At 41.5% G+C, this 18,402-nt stretch overlaps 1 protein-coding gene across 1 annotated transcript in view; it reads left to right on the top strand.

Moving 5' to 3' along the window:
• Positions 1-1,657: 1,657 nt before the first annotated feature.
• HECTD2 (HECT domain E3 ubiquitin protein ligase 2) overlaps positions 1,658-18,402 on the top strand; it is a 37,752-nt gene continuing 21,007 nt past the window's right edge. The window contains exons 1-6 of the mRNA XM_082222046.1: positions 1,658-2,671; positions 8,832-8,961; positions 11,995-12,133; positions 13,679-13,781; positions 17,286-17,375; positions 18,138-18,202. Coding sequence (XP_082078172.1) covers positions 2,441-2,671; positions 8,832-8,961; positions 11,995-12,133; positions 13,679-13,781; positions 17,286-17,375; positions 18,138-18,202 — 758 coding nt within the window. The 5' untranslated portion in view covers positions 1,658-2,440. The remainder of the gene's footprint in view (positions 2,672-8,831; positions 8,962-11,994; positions 12,134-13,678; positions 13,782-17,285; positions 17,376-18,137; positions 18,203-18,402) is intronic.

The raw sequence follows: 18,402 nt of genomic DNA, 5'->3' as shown, positions 1-18,402 counted from the left end.
TCCCTCCAACCAGATCAGTTCTTCATCCTAAGAGACATAGATAAATCACCCATGCACCAATTTCACTTATCCAAGGGAATCAGCATAAATATCAAATCCAAAAGAGCAGTGTCTCTAAAAGCTCACAAAACAATTATAATCACTCTTCCAACTTTCTTCTTCAGCACTATGTACTTTTCGGGGGGGGGGGGTAACCATCCATACACCCTCATGACCAAGGCAGCCAGTGAGGGAGGGAAGGGATTAAGACACTGTGGACACCAGGGGTCATAATGGCACTATTATGATGGCCCTTGTATTAATTAGAGTAGGAATGGCAGATTTCAAGCCCAGGGGCTGGATGCAGCCCTCAAGGCCTTGGGACTTTCTCCGGGCCATATTCTCTTCTCAGCTGCACCTCGCCAGCCCAGCTGGAATATGTCCTTGAACTCTGATAATCCTTCTTGTTTGCCGGGATGGGAGATAGAGCTGCTGTTAGCATGTTTATAAAAACTAAGCTAAAATTCATGTTTATTGCTCTGCCCACTCTGGCCTTGCTAAGCTCTGGTGTTTGGCCTCCAGAAGGTTGCTTAGAATGAAATACAGGCTGAAGAGGGTTCCCCCCCTAAGTTACTGTTGTTGGCATCCGTCTGTCTGCATAGACAGTGGAGTGCACCTCTGGGGCTGAAGTCATACTGCCATGTTAGTTATGGGAGGAGTAGTAACTCTGGTGAGTGACACTTCCTGCTTCTTCTGCAGAAGTTTGTCCACCTTTGGTCCCCACCCCACCCAAGTTTTAAATCATTAAAAAAATGACGACTCCTGTCCAAGTGATATTCTGTTCTAGAATGACACAATCAGTGCCATTCCATGCATGTTCACAGGAGCATTTGTTTGCCTTACTCCCTAGTAAGCTTATTTAGAACTTAGGGACATTAAGTGCAAATACGTGTAATAGCACCGCAGCACTGTTTTAAAGCCATGAAACTCACCAGATGACATTGGGCCGGTCCATATACCTCAGCCTCAAAGGACTGTTGTGAGGATAAAACTGGGAAAGAACCATACATGCTCCTGGATAAAAATGTAAAAAAAATAACAGTATTTTTTTTAAAAAAAAACAAACCCACTGCGTTGGGGACAGAATCTCTGAAGAGAAAAGTAACAGGGACTTTTTACCCTTTTCTGTCACCTATCATTTCTCTCAGTTCCTACAATTTTGGTCCCACAACTTCTACTCTCTGAAACGTGAAAGGGATGGGGATTTCTTCCACCAAAGTATCATTTACTAATATTTTCCAAAAAGGAAAAAAAAAAGCTTACAACACTTTATTTTTAGACATTTCTATATAACCATAAATAAATCAGTTAGGGGAGCTACAGAACAGTCTATTTACGGTTCTTATTCACCATCATAATTAGAGTAACATTAAACACAAAAAAAGTTTCATGTCCTGGGGGACCATCCGCAACCCTCCTTCGCGTCCAGCCGGTAACCCAACCAGCATTTAGAGAATCCCTCTAAGTCTGCGTAGAGCGCGCGGCAGGCAGTTCCCTTAAGCGGGTGAAGGAATGACGAGGGAGTGGGCACTGCAGCTTCCCTTGACGCTACGGAGTTTTCGCAGCCGCGCGGCCAACCCCTCCCTCCCACTCACCCAGCGCGGCGTTTTCCTATATAATAACATGCCGCCCACTAAAACAACATGGCGGCCTCGCTCTCTGGCCCCGGGCTGTAGGCGGCGCAGCGGCTCTGCGGGGTTTTGTGGCGAAGACGCCCTGGCGGGGGTAAATCTCCGCCTGTGCCGCCTCACAACTCCCGTCTGCGGCTCCTCCCTCGCCAACTGAAGGGAAGTGTGTGTGGGGAGAGAAAGAAACCAACGAGCGGGGGTGTCCGCGCCTCAGGCTGCCGCCACGTCTCGCGGGCCCCCGCTCCTTTTTCCTTTTTCTTTTTTGTTTCTTCCGCGCCGGCTCCTCCAACCGCCGCCTCTGCTGATTCCGGGGGCGGCCTAGAGAGGTCGCCGTTGCTCTGAGAGCGGCTGGCACAGGAGCCGAGTGAGGGGAGACCGAGCCGAGAGAGGGAGCCGGCGGCTTGTGGGCGGGAGCGGGGTAGCGGCGGCGGCGCGAAAGGGGGACGAGGGGCGTCGTGTGAAGAAGAAGAAGCGCCGCTTGCGGGCAGCCAGCAAATTCCTCCTGAGGCGGCGATATACGGAGGGAAGCTGAGGGGGCAGACTGGGGAGAGCCATAGCTTTGAGGCGGGCGAGGAGCGGGGCGTCATCGTCTTCGTCGTGGATGTGCCTCTGAGGTAAAAGAGGTTGCCTGAGGTAAAAATAAAAAAAAAAAGCCGGCGAGGAGGAGGGGACAGACGGAGGCGATCAGGACACATGGCGGCGGCGGCAGCAGCAGCCCCGGGGCCGGTTTGACAGAGAGGAGCGCTGCTGCTGCTGCCTGCGAGGGAGAGAGGATGTCGCTGCAGCCTTCGGAAGCCAACTCGGAGCTCCTCTCGCCCGCCGCCGGCGACAAGCGGCTGTTGCTGGGCTGCAGCGCGGAGGAGGGAGAGAGAGCGGGTTCCCCGGCGGAGGCGGCGGGATCAGAGCAGGACGAGAGGGCGGCGGCGCTGGCGGCTGCGGAGGAGGAGGAGGAGGAGGGAGGAGGAGGAGAGAAGAAACTGACGGAGCCCAGGGCAGCTTCTGGGGTATGTATGCATTATATGTTTGCCCTTGGTTCTTCCTAGCGGTCTGCTGCAGCAAAACAGCGGCTCCTTAATAAAGGCTGGCAGACTGATTGCGGCAAGGCTAGTAAAGGCTTTCATGGACCACCACCAGCGCCTGAGATGCTCTTTTAAGGGATGCTGGAAAGCTTCTCCCGTCCACAGATGCTGGGCTCACCAGGAGATGCTGGGATGAATGGCTCGGCTTCAATTCCCCTGAAAAAGCAGCTTAAGGCCAAATCTTTCCTGGTGATAATGGAAAGCAAAGGGCATGAAATTCACGGGAGGTTTTGTTTCTTTTCCTCCCACCCTCTCAGGTGTACACATAATATACATGTTGACTGGTTTCACTAATGTAACAGCACCCAGTGATTGGCACCAATGGGGTTTGGGGGGGTGGAGGGAGGGGGTTCTTATAAACTTATCCATACAGAAGTAGCTGGTATTTAACGGTCCTGCCATTTTTGGTTACATTGTCGGAACAATTAGTGTGCTGAATGGGACAGATTGCGTAGGCGTGGTTTCCAGGATTTCTCTGTTCTGGCACAGAATAAGATCCCAACACGTTGTTTTTCATTTTAAATCAAGGCCGTTATAACATTGATGTATCAACAAATTTTTAGCTTGAATATAGTTTAAATATCTGTAAGTCCAGTGAATAAGTATCAAGGAAGATTTTGTCAAGACTGTTTGGGAAGAAAGGGGACTGCCGGGGATAATTGAGAGAAACTAGTTTGGGGGGACACTTTAAGGGGAGCAAGGATTTTGCTATACATACACATTAAATATAAATACACTGTGAATGAAAGCTTGAGGTCATTAATCAGGTAGCAGGACAAATTAGGGGGAGCACCCAACACCCTTTGAAAGTAACTCCAGGGGGTTGTGTTTTGACCTAGTGTGTATCATTCCAACGGGACACAGTTATGGTATGTACTTGTATTTAGAATGCATTAATGCTTATAGCATTCTCACCATTTAGCCTTAATTTCTCAGCTATAGTTTCTCTCATAGTTTGATAGTTTTGAGAGACTGGAGATTGCTTTTGGAGAATGCAATTATAAAGTAAACAGTTTAGCAACAAATGAATGCTTAGAATTGCCTAACTAGAAACAAAATCATTGGTCAAATCTTGGGGGGTTGATAAATCCAGGTTAAAAATGTGCCTAAGAAGGGCCTGGAATGTTCCCCAAGATATTCCATGCATTAAATGACATCTAACCACATTTCCATAGACTGATTATACTGCATCACAAACAGTGAATGAGGCACCCCATACTTATTGGGGTAAGAAATACATGATCCACTGGATCTTAAATGCACACCTGTCAAAAAATGTTAACAGCAACAAAGGGGGGGGGGAGGAAAGGTAAGTAGACACTTTTTAGAGAAGGAGAAGGTTATCTTTCTATTATGCATCACTCATTTGTATTCAAAAAGCTACACGAATCTCCCTCACTTGAATGGTAGAGTGGGAGGGAGTTTTCAGCACCTAGAACTTTTTCAGAATGACTAAAACAAAACTTTTTAGAAGTGCAAAATGGCACATGCATGAAGAAAAGTTGTTAACCAATGATGGGCATTGATATTTTGGCAGCCTCGTTCTGTGGAAGATTTATGATCCCAATAGAACCACTAGCTTATGGAACAACATCCTGTATTTAAAGTGTCAGAATATTGTGGTTTATTGCTGAGAACTTCCTTCCAACAGATGCCCTACAAGGTGGAAATGCATGTGGATCTTCACAGCAATTGAGTGACAGTGTGTATTTGCCAAATTTAACTGAGCACATTATGGTACTGCAGAAGAGCCTGTTATAAATATCTTAATAGGCCAAAAGGCTCATTTGAGGAGAATTCGAAAAGCTATATTCCATGTATCCATGGCCCCTGTGCTGCAAGGCAGCAAATCTCATTCTGCTTCCTGCTTTCTGTTCTTCTCCTACCAGTGGAAAGTGCAATTTGCCATCTGGAGAAAAAAGCAGCAGGGGGTGAGAGTCACTCACCAGCCCTTCAGCTAATACTGAGCATCCTTTTTCTTCCTAGCAAATAATTCTAGAACATTCACAGTAAATGTAGACCAGGGTAGAAAATTATAATCAAGCACATTTGTGGGGATGATGACACAAGTCCTAATTGTGTGAAAGACTTTTGTAAACTCAGATTGAAGCTAAGTGCCTAAAAATTAAGAACATAAGTTGCCTGCTCAGATCAGGCCAGTGGCATTTCTAATCTAGCATCTTGTTCTCACAGTCGCTAATTGAAGGCCAAATTAACTGCACCATCCCAAGAGGCCAATATTGCGGCTAGATTCTTAACATTTGAGGTCAACTGTAACTTTTAAAAAATGTTTTATGCTAATAGTTTTCAGAATGTTTTCACTCTGTTTTTGTTTCATTTTTAAATTCTGGATGTGTTTGCCCTGGGATTCCTTCAGGAGGGCAGGAGGGATACAAATTCAATACATAAATAGTACTTGGGATCAGGGCCGTCTTTACCTGAGGGTGCAAGGGGTGCGGGGCACCCGGGTGCTGAATTCTGGGGGGCACCAAGTACCCATTGCTGAAGCCGCCTAAGCTCTTAACTATCTACTTGTTATGAAATAATAAATAATTTTGATCAAGCTAGAAAAACAAAACACATATATACCTAGGTATTACCAAAATGTATACCTGCTGTTTCACTAAAGGACTTTCAACTTTTTGTGCTCATTTACCAAAGACCAGCGGCAGCGCTTGTCATTCACAATGGTGCTGTGCACGCGAAATTAACTCTTACATCAAAATATTATGTTACGTATTGTATTGAGCTGCTCTGCGGCAGCGGGGTCAGTGGCACCGTTGAAACGACTGATGTTTCTCCTAAGTAGGTGCCTAAGCATTACTTATAAATTTAAGTGTGGTGGTGTTGTTGTATACTTAAGTATAAGTGTATTGTAAATAAATGAGCAAATAAAAAAGTTTGTTTCTTTTCCTCCCTTCTTTCGTAAACAGGAGATAAGGCTTAAGCGTGGTGTCTGACATAATAAAAGTTAATCTGGGGGCTAAACTAAATTTGGGGGCACTGGGCACATCTTTGCACCCCGGCGGCTAAAGACAGCACTGCTTGGGATCGTTTCCAGTTGTGTACAATGAAAGTTATGTGCTGAAGCTCAAATAATTAAAAGGCTTACCTATGCATTTAACACTGAAATCTTTGTTGAGCGTCTTGTTTTGTGCGTTACAGATATCTGTAACGTAAGGAAAGGGAGCACATCTATTTTAGAAGAATAACAATTGTACGTCTATATTTATTTATCTGAATGGCTTGGGTGTAGGTAGCAAAAAAAAGGAAGTACAAAATGTGTTAAATATAACTATGTTACAGAGATGCTTCATTGTATCTAGGGAAAGTAACAGATGGAGAAGAACACAATGATATTTTGGTAACAAACGTCAAGGCTTATAAAACATTTTGAAATGAGAAAAGAAGAAAGAGCTAATGAACTGTAGCCCATTTATCACAAAGGAGTTTTTATTTAGTGTTCTAAATAAGAATTTATGCCTTAATTGTTTAATGTATAGCAACAAGCATTCAAGTTGTAGATCTCTGAATTAATAGACAGGAATGTATTTGACATAATTCTGTGGACGCACAGAAGAACCATAGAATGTGGTTATGAGTAGAAAATCAGTTTCTTGAGAATCTGCTTTTTAAAATAAAAGACATGTTTCTAGCCCTTATGGATGCAGATATATATGTGGGGAATTGGAGTAGAGCTTCCTGAGAGCCCTGTAACTAAATACAGTGGTACCTTGGTTTACGAACTTAATCCGCTCCAGAAGTCCGTTCTTAAACCAAAGCATTCTTAAACCAAGGTGTGCAGTGGAGGACTCAATCTACAAATGGAACACACTCAACAGGAAGCGAAACATGTTCTTATTCCAACGCAAAGTTCACAAACCAAAACACCTACTTTGGGTTTGCAGCGTTCTTAATCCAAGTTGTTCACAAACTAAGCTATTCTTAAACCAAGGTACCACTGTATGCTTAAAATATGTCAGCAATGCCTGCTGAAGTCTTGGGAGCAGTAAAGATGGCTAAATAAGATTTTCAATAGTTTGGATATGGGGATTTGCCTGTTCTAATTGTACTTTGCAAGTACTTTGGCCACCATATGTAGGACAATTTCTCTCTCATGAGTTCCTTCTTTTGGTGACTGGACCAGATGCACTACTTTTCATCATCTTCCTCTGACCCTGCCTGCCCTCTCCTTTCCCTGATATAACAACTTTAGATACAGCTTTGACCAAGCTGCTTCTAGAACCTGAATAGCTTTCAAAAGAGTATAAAAACATGTATTGTGCATTCTGTAGGTACTCCAGACCCACACACTCCAGCATCCTATATTGTTTTGTTTGACTCAGAGGCACTGAATTAAGAGAGGACAGGGAAGTGCCATATGGCATGCTCTGAACCATTTTTAGTATGTGGGGTACAATTCTATTTTTGTACTAAAGCAATCCTTTTGTAGTTAGTATATGAGAATCCAGCCTACTAATATTGGCTAAATAGTTCTTAATTTGTTATGAAATCAAATTGATGGGTGCTGCACTGTAGTTTTTGAGAAAAAAATAATAATTTATTTTTAATGGTGGGTGACGTTATTGCAGAGCTTGTGCAAGTATTCCCTCTGCCCAATGTATAGGTATTTTTTTCTGTCTAAGAACAGCTATCTTGAGTATATTACATTCTTTTTCTGTCATGCTTTATCACTGTACTAATTATCTGCCCTAATTCTTAAGTAGTTGCATACAGCAAATGGTATGGTTTTATTCTAACCAGATTCCTTGGTGGCAAGGGAAAAGGATATCAAGAATACTGTCAGCACACGATAGGATAAATGATAGTCACTAACATTTTATTTCTAAGTAGATTGTCAGCAGATGGTGGGATGAGTCATTGGCTATTTGATTAGATAGTGACAATATTGTCATCAAAAAACTCACATAGTTATTTACTACGTGGAAATACTTCAAAAAAATTCAGCTCTAAAAATGTTTTCCTTACAAATACATTCCAAGTTGAAATATGAGATATCTGTGATTCAAGCTTTATGCAAAATGTTATATGTTAAAAGCAGAATATTATAAGAATGGTTTGTGTTTATTAAACCATGAAATTTTAAAACTTTTATCTGCTTAACTTTTAATTACTTTTATTTAAAGAATGTTCTTGGGAAATACAACTTCAATACAGAACAAAGCAGTTATGGTTAGAGTATGTCATTCAAAGTATATGCTCCCTTTCTAGTTAAAACAAAGCAAAGGGTTAAAGGACTAGTCAGCCAAGTATCCAAGTTTAGAGAGTGGCATGTTGTGTGGAATATTTTTGCAAATGGCATTACTCTGGGCTCATCTAGTTCTCATGGTTCCACCTTTAGCTGTCCTTTAGGAGGAGAGTTCTGGTCCGGGGGTTCTTCCATAGGTGGTCTCTTGCACATCCAGGCTCCAGAGAGTCCTCAATGAGTTTGAGGACTTAAGATTTTCATATCGATTTTAACATCTACCGTAGATTCCGGCGTATAAGGCAACTTTTTAATCCCAGAAAAGAGGTTAAAAAGTCGGGGGTCGCCTTATACGCCGGGTATGGGTGGCGCGGAGCGGAGCCTGCCCCCGCCCTCCACTGCTGCAGCAGCGGCTCCGAAGCAGCAGCAGCGGGCAGCGGGCTCCGCACTGGGCGACTTTCTCCTGGTGCAGAGCTGCCCAGTGTATTAGGTGACTGGGCTTATAAGACAAATCCCCAAATTGCAGCTGCTAATTTGGGGGGGCGTCTAATATGCCCAGTCGCCTAATATGCCAGAATCTACGGTACCTTTAGAGAGAAAAGTGTCTGCATATACTTTTTTAGGGTAGAATCCGGATAAAATTTGGTGTACCTAACAACTCCACTTGTTACATTTTTAGTGTATATGCACTAATATAATATGACAGACAAACCAATTTGGAAAGAGAGGTGTATGAATGTAAAAATGTAAACGTGTCAACACTGTGTCAATATTAAAAATGCGTGTTTGACTCTCATAATGTTTGAAGTAGCCCAAAATTCCACTGAAATCAATGGAACTTGTATGTCACAGCATTGAATTGTTTTTTTCTAATTGCAGAGCTTGGAGGCGGGACCAAAAAATGATATTTCACCATTCAGCAGTTTCATTTCAACCATCAGCCAGAAACAAGAAGATACTGGAAGTGGAAGCTCACCTACAGAATTTGTTATTGCAGATATAAAAAACAGTAAGAGAACAAAAGTTTCATTATTTAGCCATTTGTGACTGCAGGAGCTACTTGGTGCACTGTTGTTAGTAGCTGTTTTGTTTTTTGTTTGTGTTGTGACACTGCCTTGGTGCTTGCTAGTAGAACTGTGTTCGTGCAAAGTACTCTAAAGTCATAATAAATGACACAGCACAATAAGCGCTAACAGTCTAACAAATGCAAGTTAGAACAGATAAATAAGTCAGTAGGGAGTTTTAGGATGAAATAGCTACAATGAGTGTAACATTGACAGTGTGCACTTTGTGCATGTAGTAAGCTTTTCAGTGGCAGTAATCATAGCCTGCTGCCTGCTTAGCTGTTTTTAAATGTCAAGATTTTTTTTCTATTGGCAGTATAGAAGAAGTGGGGTTGTTGAAAGAGTAAAGATCTCGAGTAAAGATAGTTTGGATGCTTTGGAAGGCCTTTTTTTGAAAAAGGGTGTAAGAATACAGTGGTACCTCGGGTTACATATGCTTCAGGTTACATACGCTTCAGGTTACACACTCCACTAAGCCAGAAATAGTGCTTCAGGTTAAGAACTTTGCTTCAGGATAAGAACAGAAATTGGGCTCCGGCGGCGCGGCAGCAGCAGGAGGCCCCATTAGCTAAAGTGGTGCTTCAGGTTAAGAACAGTTTCAGGTTAAGTACGGACCTCCGGAACGAATTAAGTACTTAAACCGAGGTACCACTGTAGTCAGGGTTGAGTTGCCATCACAGGCAGACAGCAGCGGTGGAGGAAGCCGCTTGGGTGCCCATAGGGGCAGGGCACATTGTGGGGCCTCTGGAGTCTGCCTGCCTCCACCCACTCAGCCACCCTACAGCTGGGGGGGAGACAGCGGGCAGACCATTTGGGCAGTGCAGAGCTGACGCGCCCCCAAGCCACCATGTCGCTCCCAGGAGAGACACGTGGCTCGGGTACGCTGCAGGCCCCACGGTGAGTGCTGCCCGGCATTTTGTCACCCCCCTCAGTGGTGACACCCAGGGTGGTCCACACCCACCGCACCCCCTTCCTCTGCCCCTGGCAGAGAGGACTGTTAAATTTACAATCAGAACAGTATGGGTGAATACGACTGGCATTGGGGGCAAGTCTTTTTTTTTTTTTAATCCAACAGGATCTGTACTGCTGGTTAATGTTAAACACTATACATAAGTATTTGCTGTTGCTGGATAGGACAGCTGAAAAAACTGCCACAGGAATTGCAACTGTATCTATGATATCACAGGTTTTATGACAGCTTTGCCTATTTGAATATATGCTAGAATATGGTTGGAAGGGTTTGGGTGTAGAGCAAAACTGGAAATTGACCCTTGGAATTCTGATCTAGAATTGTACCATGTCACGTTGTGACATTTGTATCAGTCATTGAAGAAATGGCACTGTTTCATACCCATTCATTTCCAGTTAATGCTCTAATAATCTAGTCTCTCTTCTCTTATCGGAAATGCTTTGTTCATCAGATTTTTCATTAACATTCTTGCCTCTCATACATTGGTTAAGTGATTTTTGCATAATGTAACCAAGCAACATTCTCAAAACCATTATTCAGCAGTACAACGCTTTACAAATCTTACCATCGCTTAAACAGTTCCAAGTATTTTTAGAACAGAGTTCAGGAAGGATTTTAATTATTTTTATAATCAATAGTTTTCAGTGTTTACAGTATTCTTTAAGGTGCTGTTGTAAACTGCACGACTGGTACAGCTATTTAAAGCTTCTTAAAATTGTTACTAATTAATTTAGTATGTTATTGTTTGGTGCTTATTTCTGGTTTGTTCAAAGATAATGCTAGAAAGGGTGTTGCTGTATTTAAAATCAGTGACACTGATGTTCAGAAGCATAAGGATCATGAAACATATTATTTTAAGTCACATGAACAAAACCTTTCTTTCCTTTTTAAAATTATCTAATCCCACTGAGATTAGTGATTTATTCAAACTTTTCATAAACTCCCATTTAAATTGGTGTAGTAGAAGGTTTCTTTTACATTCTTGGTCTTAGAATATGAAATATAGCTCCAGTTTGAAAGGAGTTTGAATGTTACTGTGTGCCTCAGGTGCTGGAACTTCATAAGTGTTAATTCTATGACTGGGTTTAGACATAACACTAACCTATGGTTTAACATTATGAGAACAAGCCTCAGACTCATTCACTCCTCTCTCCTCCTATATGGCCACAAGAAGGATATTGGCAGCTTTTGTTTCTGTGGCTTGTCATTCTTTCAAAACTGGGACAAACTGTGATTAGTCTTAACTATGGTTTAGGGGGAAAAACCAGAATCAAGAAGCACAGTTTATACAGTTCCTGGCTCATGGAAAGTGCATCTGATACAGTGGTGCCTCGCAAGACGAAATTAATTCGTTCCGCGAGTTATTTCGTCTAGCGAATATTTCGTCTTGCGAAGCACGGTGTCGGAAAAGTTTTGGAAAAGCTTCAAAAATCACCAAAAACCTCAAAAAAGGCTACCACACCGCGTTCTATGAGTTGCTCCTCGAAGTCAAGTCGCAACTGTATTAACGGTGTTAAGAAAAAGGAAACAAACTTGCAAGACGTTTTCGTCTTGTGAAGCAAGCCCATAGGGAAATTCGTCTTGCGAAGCAGCTCAAAAACCGCAAAACCCTTTCGTCTAGTGAGTTTTTCGTCTTGCGAGGCATTCGTCTTGCGGGGCACCACTGTAGTTTTTGGTGACTTCCTTTCCTCCTCAGCTCATCCCTTCCCATCCCATCCCATTCAGACAGTCCCTTCCTGTTGGGCTCCTCTAGATCCAAACAAAATTATATATATATATATATAGAGAGAGAGAGAGAGAGAGAGAGAGAGACTTGCACAAATGTATGGGCATGAGGTATCACTGCAACCTAATCCTAGCTATGTTTATGTGGAATTTCAATGGTAGTTCCTTTCAAATATGCAGGTAGGTTCAGGTAGACATAGTGTCTATATTTTAGTTTACTTTCGAATTAATTATTTTTATAGTTGCAGTTTATGATTTTTTAAAACTTTTGCTTCTGAATCAGCAAAAGAGCTTCCATCCCTTGGCCACGATGTTAGGCAAAAACAGCGCACCTCTGTAGATATACTTACAGCAGAAATGAAAGTTTCAGTCCCACCAGAACATCCTCTTCCCATCCAAACAAAAACTCTAATAGACTTCCGGTAAGTAGCATTATTTTGTGTATATGTACTGCTAATAGATTTATTGATATGTTCTTTTTAATTATTCTAATTAAAAATTTAGATGTTGTATCCAGCAACCAAACAAAGCTTCTAATATTTATACTAAACTCCCAAATGGGTCATCTTCTATTGGAAAATACATATTTTTTCATACTCTAATTTCCTGCAACTATATAACCTGTGAATGCATACCAAGGAATAAATAATTCAGCTCAAAAATTTCCTTTAAATGAATGTATTTTTAAGTGGAGGCAGATGTAGGAGATGCTAGGAGGGAGCAAATATGTTACATGCCTTCCTCCCAGTTCCCAGGGATTCCAGCAGCCACTTTGCTAGAGAATCTTTGGGCCACAGCAGGTGGAGTAGGAAATAATCCCATCTCAGACATGACTGCCAGGGTGGCTGCTGCTGTCTCTCACAGCCTGGTGGCAGATGGAGGTGGTGCTAGGGAGCAAAGACATTACATGCCTTTCTCAAATGTTACATTAGGCAGATACCTTGGGCACATTGTGATTGAATGCTTCATTTACTCATGGATTAGCTATGTTTGGTCCCTGCTGTTGATGCTACTTCCTCGACTGTGCTCCTTTTTGTGATCATGTGGCTTGTCCCATCACAATGGATGGCAGGCAGGTCTGGCACTCTGCCTCTGCTACTGACCCATTATGACCTTGCCTGGATAGCATGCAACTTAGGGACAGGAGGCCTGGCATGCATTCTCTGCTTCTGTGATCTTGTTTCCTAATGCAGATGGTTCATGAGGTAGCTGGCTGGCTCACTTGCTCAGTGGCTGTCTGCTGTGGCATGCAACCTCTGCTGCTGTCTTGCTAAGGTGACATGGCATGGCACACAGTTGCCATCTTGCTGCTACACATGGATTATGTTCAGGTTGGAATGGTGTTCAGGAATTGCTGTGTTCCTGAAACGTCTTGTGCCAGGCTGGTGGGTAAAAGAGAAAGAAATGGCAATCTCCTCCCAAGCACTCTGGAGTGAGCACTGGAGAAGATGGATCACTGCTTTGAGCATATCAGTTTGTACCTAAAGAACTAGCTTAGGTCTTCCAGTAGTTTAACTTTTACCATTTTTCTTTTTAAAGAGCTGACCGTGTGTTGAATCACAAACTGCTTGTGAAATTTCCTTTACTAATAAAAGCAGCTTGCTATGTGACATGGGGAGCTTTTGTTCTAGCAAAACAAAGCTGCCTTGGAATATGTGGAAGAAGCTGTGCATTTCTTTGGATCTCAGCTCCTTAGTTCCTCATTATTTCATGCCTAGCCCTAATGGTCCAAAGTATGTAAGGTTCTCTGCCTTTAACTGCATTTATGGTTGCTATTTTTACATGAATGTAATTATACCTATTTGAATGTAATTTGGATTTTTAAAATTTCTGAAAAAGAAATTAAATACAACTATGGGATACAACTTAGTATTTATATTTCTGGGTGTCTAAAATGTATTGAAAGCTGTTTGTGTAAAATATTCTGCTAGCTGTATAATTGGTTGCATTTTGTGCTTTCTGTTTAGGGAAGACATAGAAAAAGCTAAATTATCAGGAGACTGGAAAACAGTGTATGATTTTTATTCAAAAACGTTTGATTCTTTTCCAGAAATCAATACTGCGTTTAAGGTAAAAACCACCATTATCACCACAAACACATCTTAATTCGCTTAAACATTAACTAGCAATAATGCAAATATATGTTTTATCTAATATAAATAATTAAAACAAAGCAACCAAAAGTAGAAGCTAGATTAATTAAGGAAAATGGCATGTTTAAAATCTAATTTTGTATACAAAAATAGTAAAACTGGCTTTTTATATTGGTACATGAAACTGATTGTTAGACCATTTTCACAGTGATTAGCAGTGTTATACTGCATTTTTCATCTATGACAAAATTACTGAAACCCTACAAACACCGCAATCCAGGAAGAGTAATGTATATGAAAACAGCATGTACACTACACACAAGGTTGGAAAACTGTACCCACACCACTAGATAGTGCTGATACCAATCTTTTGGGTGCCTACAGGCACAATTAGAATCTGGAATGTGTGTTGTGGAAACACAGCTTGCTCTGGTTGATTCTCTCTGGGTCACCCCACTCCAGATAAACAACAAAGTTCACACACAAACCCTTTTTGCCTTTGAATGTGATCTGGGCAAAAGTTTAATTCAGCAGAATTAAAACAGTTCCTCTTGAATTTGCATGATTTTACACAGGGTCCCCCAAAAAATGCACCATAAAATTAAAGCTTATATTGATACAGTTAAAAAAAAAACCTGCTTCTGTCAAGCACTACAGAAAACTTTAGTGAAGGTGTTGCAGGCACAGATTCTGATGGATTTTTATTTTTTCATTGAATGACCTCAGAAAAAAACCCAAGCAACTAACAAATCACAGAATCCATCTGTAGACACATGTGATCTATGATTTGATGGTGATTTTCAGGGGATCTCATATAAAAATTATGATAATCCATGTATTGGGTCCCTGCTTTTGTGACACAGCAACACTGGAAAGCACCAGATTTGTAATGGTTATGCTTCAATCAATGGTGACATCTGTGATTTGACGGATGTGGGCTTGGGGAAACCCATGAAAAATCAGGCAATTAAAAGTTATCAATTGTATTGGATGTGATATGAGTATGTACCCATGCCTTCTTTCACTCTCACCCCCATAGCTCTCCGATTTTCCCCAGTGTCCCAGATTGCGTCTCTTTTCTTCGTATGCTTTCAGTCACTCTACTTTCTGTTCAACTGCTCATGTGCTGGTTTTGAAAGGCACATAGAACTGAAGGTGGGAGTAGGAGAGAGCATCACTCTCCCTATTTTATATAGTGTTTTATACACCCCAGTCTCCAAGTGGCAAGAGACCCCAGCGGTTCCTGCCCTTACCCAAGGTTTAGTTACCTTGGAATGAAGGTCAATGGAGACCGTGGTGTCTTTAGGGTATATGGTTTATTTACACATGTATACAACCTGAGCATAGGATGGAAGGGCTCTCAGCATTCTCCAACAGATCTTGCTTTAGGTTTCCAGGGAAGTCCCTCCAAAGCCATAGCTTTGGTATTCTGCCTACAGAAAAAGTCAAGCCTCTGTGTCTCCAGCATCCAAGGCAGCTGAAAAACTCACACATGTGCAGCCCCACTTGGCCTTTTGTTCTTTGTCCTATGATGACATGGCATCCAGCCAGGTGAGGTTGGAAAAAAATCACCCATTTGTCTCTATGGCAACAGGGGTCGCACTTTAAAATGCTGATGATGGTATTTAGCTGAGTGGGCTAAAGCCATTAGCTTAATAAAGAAGCTGGTCTGACTGGTTCTGCTAGATTCTAAACCTCTCAGATGCAGAATTACAGGCCTGGAAGTGGCCTATGAATAGAATGACCACCCCCGCCCCTAATTCTGTAACAATACTTTTCAAGGAAAAAAGTAACCACCCCATCACCTCCATGAAGAAGGGAGCAGTAAGCTCAGAGTCTTCACATGTGCCAAAAGAAGTTGTCAGGGGAATCACTGATGCTGTCATGTCTGACAACGCTAATGATCTGTTCAGCTGGTGTGGGATTTAATCTAATCACACCTACCCTTTTACAGGCAAACTTCCATTGCATTTTTAAAATGAAACATGCTTGCAAGCAACCACCCAGTTTAAGTCTGGCCAGATGTTATGTTAGCAGATTCTGTTATCAGCAGCTGTCTCCACACAAGGGCAGTACTGGTGGCATTCCAGTGCATTTAAAAAAGAAAAGACAAACTATGGATATAATGCCTTAATCTTTATGAACCTCAGTTCTTGGCTCCCATTGGCTTATTATGGGATAAGGGTCATCTACTAATTGTGAGACAGAGGAATCAAGGCAGTCTGTTTCAACATCTGTCTTATGCCCATTAAAGCTATTTTAATTAATTAAAGCATTTCAGTACTAATGGAAGCTATAAATACCATACATTTTTTAAAAATCAAATAAAAGGATTGCATATGGATAGTTTGTTATACTGCTGAACAAGCTGTAGAACTTTATCTAACTTTTGACACCATGTTAGGGAGAAAATAAGACCAGAGGGGCAGGGCATAGAGTAGTGGATCCTTGCCACATTTCCAGTTCTGCTGGCCAGGGCAGGGCATTATTATTATTTATTTACAGCATTTATACCTTGCCATTTAGCCAAAAAGCTGTCAGAGTGGCTTACAAAAACCAGTTCTAAGATGGTCTCTTCCTTCAGTCTCACAGTTTAAAAAAATATGACACATGAAGAAAAAGGAATGGGAAGGTGGAGGGGAAAGCAGACTCAGTCATAGCCAAAATAAAAAAAATTCCTTCCAGTAGCACCTTAAAGACCAACTAAGTTAGTTCTTGGTATGAGCTTTCGTGTGCATGCACACTTCTTCAGATACAGTGAAGATACAGTGTATCTGTAACTCAGTCATAGCCAGTGTTAGTGGCAGCTCTGACAGTCTTGCTCTTGATGAAGAGCAGATCCACCCCTGAAGCACCAAATCAGATCCAGGAGCACAGCTGGATGACAATGTCCAGGCCTGGAGGGCAGGCAGCTGCTGCCCCACAGTTCTTCCCTCAGCCGATTTGATGGCACTAAGAATAATCAAAGGACTGGGCTTGATGGAGTTACCTTCTTCGTCAATGTCAGTGGTAGTGGAGGAAGGGCAGGTAATTCTTTTTTGCTGTCATCTCTCAGGCAGAAAGTTGGCCACCTTTGGATCCAGAAGCACAATCACCCATTCACCCTTTCTTAGAACCTTGCAGCAGCAGATTGCCCCTGCTTTATACTAACTCCTGCCAGCAGTGTGGATTAAAGGTTAGGAGATCTCTCATACAGCCAACATGGCATTGGCCATGTAGCTTGTAACATGCCTATGAGCTGGCATAGCACCAGCAATTTGATGTGGTTTCCAGGAGAAGGGTTGTGTCAGTGTAGTAAGGTGTGCCGTTTGTATCAGAATGCAAAGAACTAATGAAAATATCAATTTTAAATGTTAATTGTTTTATATTGTTTTATAAATGATGCTATTACAGAATGTGCATTTGTAATGCAAGTTTGAAAATACCTCTGGCATAACAAATCTCATGAAACAGCTCTTTAATATATTTTCACAATTTGCAGAAAAATATTGATGCCCCTTTTAATTCCATTGAAGACTGTGGAGTTGATGCTAAGTTTGTGAATGCTGTTTATGATGCCTTACTAAGTTCAGTAAGTAAAATGATAGTGTATTTTTTCCACATTTTGTACATTGAATATACAGTTGTGTTCATGTACAAATTGTAGTTTTTATAATATACAACAAACTTTTAGTTCAAATATAATCCGTGTTTTTCATACACTGAATAAAAAATGCTTATGTTAGTCTAAATGTGTAGCATAAACAATGGAGCAGCAATATACACCTCTTTCTTGTCCTTGTGTTCCAGCCTCTGTGCTTTTACCTTAAATCAAACATAGTTGATGGACATAGGATGCTATCTGCATTCACCAATAATGTACTAACCATTCACCACCAGATAGCAGAAGGGGTAAAAGCTGCCTGTTGTTGCCAGTCATGTGATAGCCTATACATGGGAGACCAGAAACTACATTCAGAGCTATATTACCCAATGGTACAGTAGACAAACATGTCCCTGATAATCCCTGTTGGAAAGAGATATAAAGACATGGAAACAAAAGAAATAGTTTGATGGGGTTCATATGAGAAAAAATAGGAATTATCAACTTAGAAGAGAGACTACCAACAGGAGATTTAAGCAATAAATTGATAAATGGCTTGAAAATACTGAGGATTTCTTCCCCTGAATTTTAAAATAATGACTTGTGTTTTATTGTAAGAATGGAAACTATTTTGACAAGAGCATTGTCTTATCATCATCCAACTAGAGGACTATAATGATATCTGTAGAATTTGCTTCTGTGATAAAATGCTGGTTGTGGGTTTTCTCTCTCTTTCTTCATTTGTTCTAGCCTCAAGATATCCAGAAGTGTGTCCTCAAGGGAATAATTAATGGTTTATTACAGGAATGGAAGGGGTAATTATAACTTCTATATACATTTAAATTGTGCAAGTCATTTAGAGTTTCTGCTGAGATGGAATTTTGGAAAATTAGTAACTTGTAGCCCAAACATCCAAGTCCTAGCTTGAACATCTTCATTTAGGTTTTGTCAACAATAACTCTTTTGCCAGATGCACACAATATATATGAGGGCAGAAAAAGGTTTGTAAATTGTA

The sequence above is a fragment of the Podarcis vaucheri genome, assembly GCF_965113315.1.
Source record: "Podarcis vaucheri genome assembly, chromosome: 5".
NCBI lineage: Eukaryota > Metazoa > Chordata > Lepidosauria > Squamata > Lacertidae > Podarcis > Podarcis vaucheri.
The sequence above is the reverse complement of the archived record's forward strand: the minus strand, read 5'-3'. Positions and strand labels throughout refer to the sequence as shown.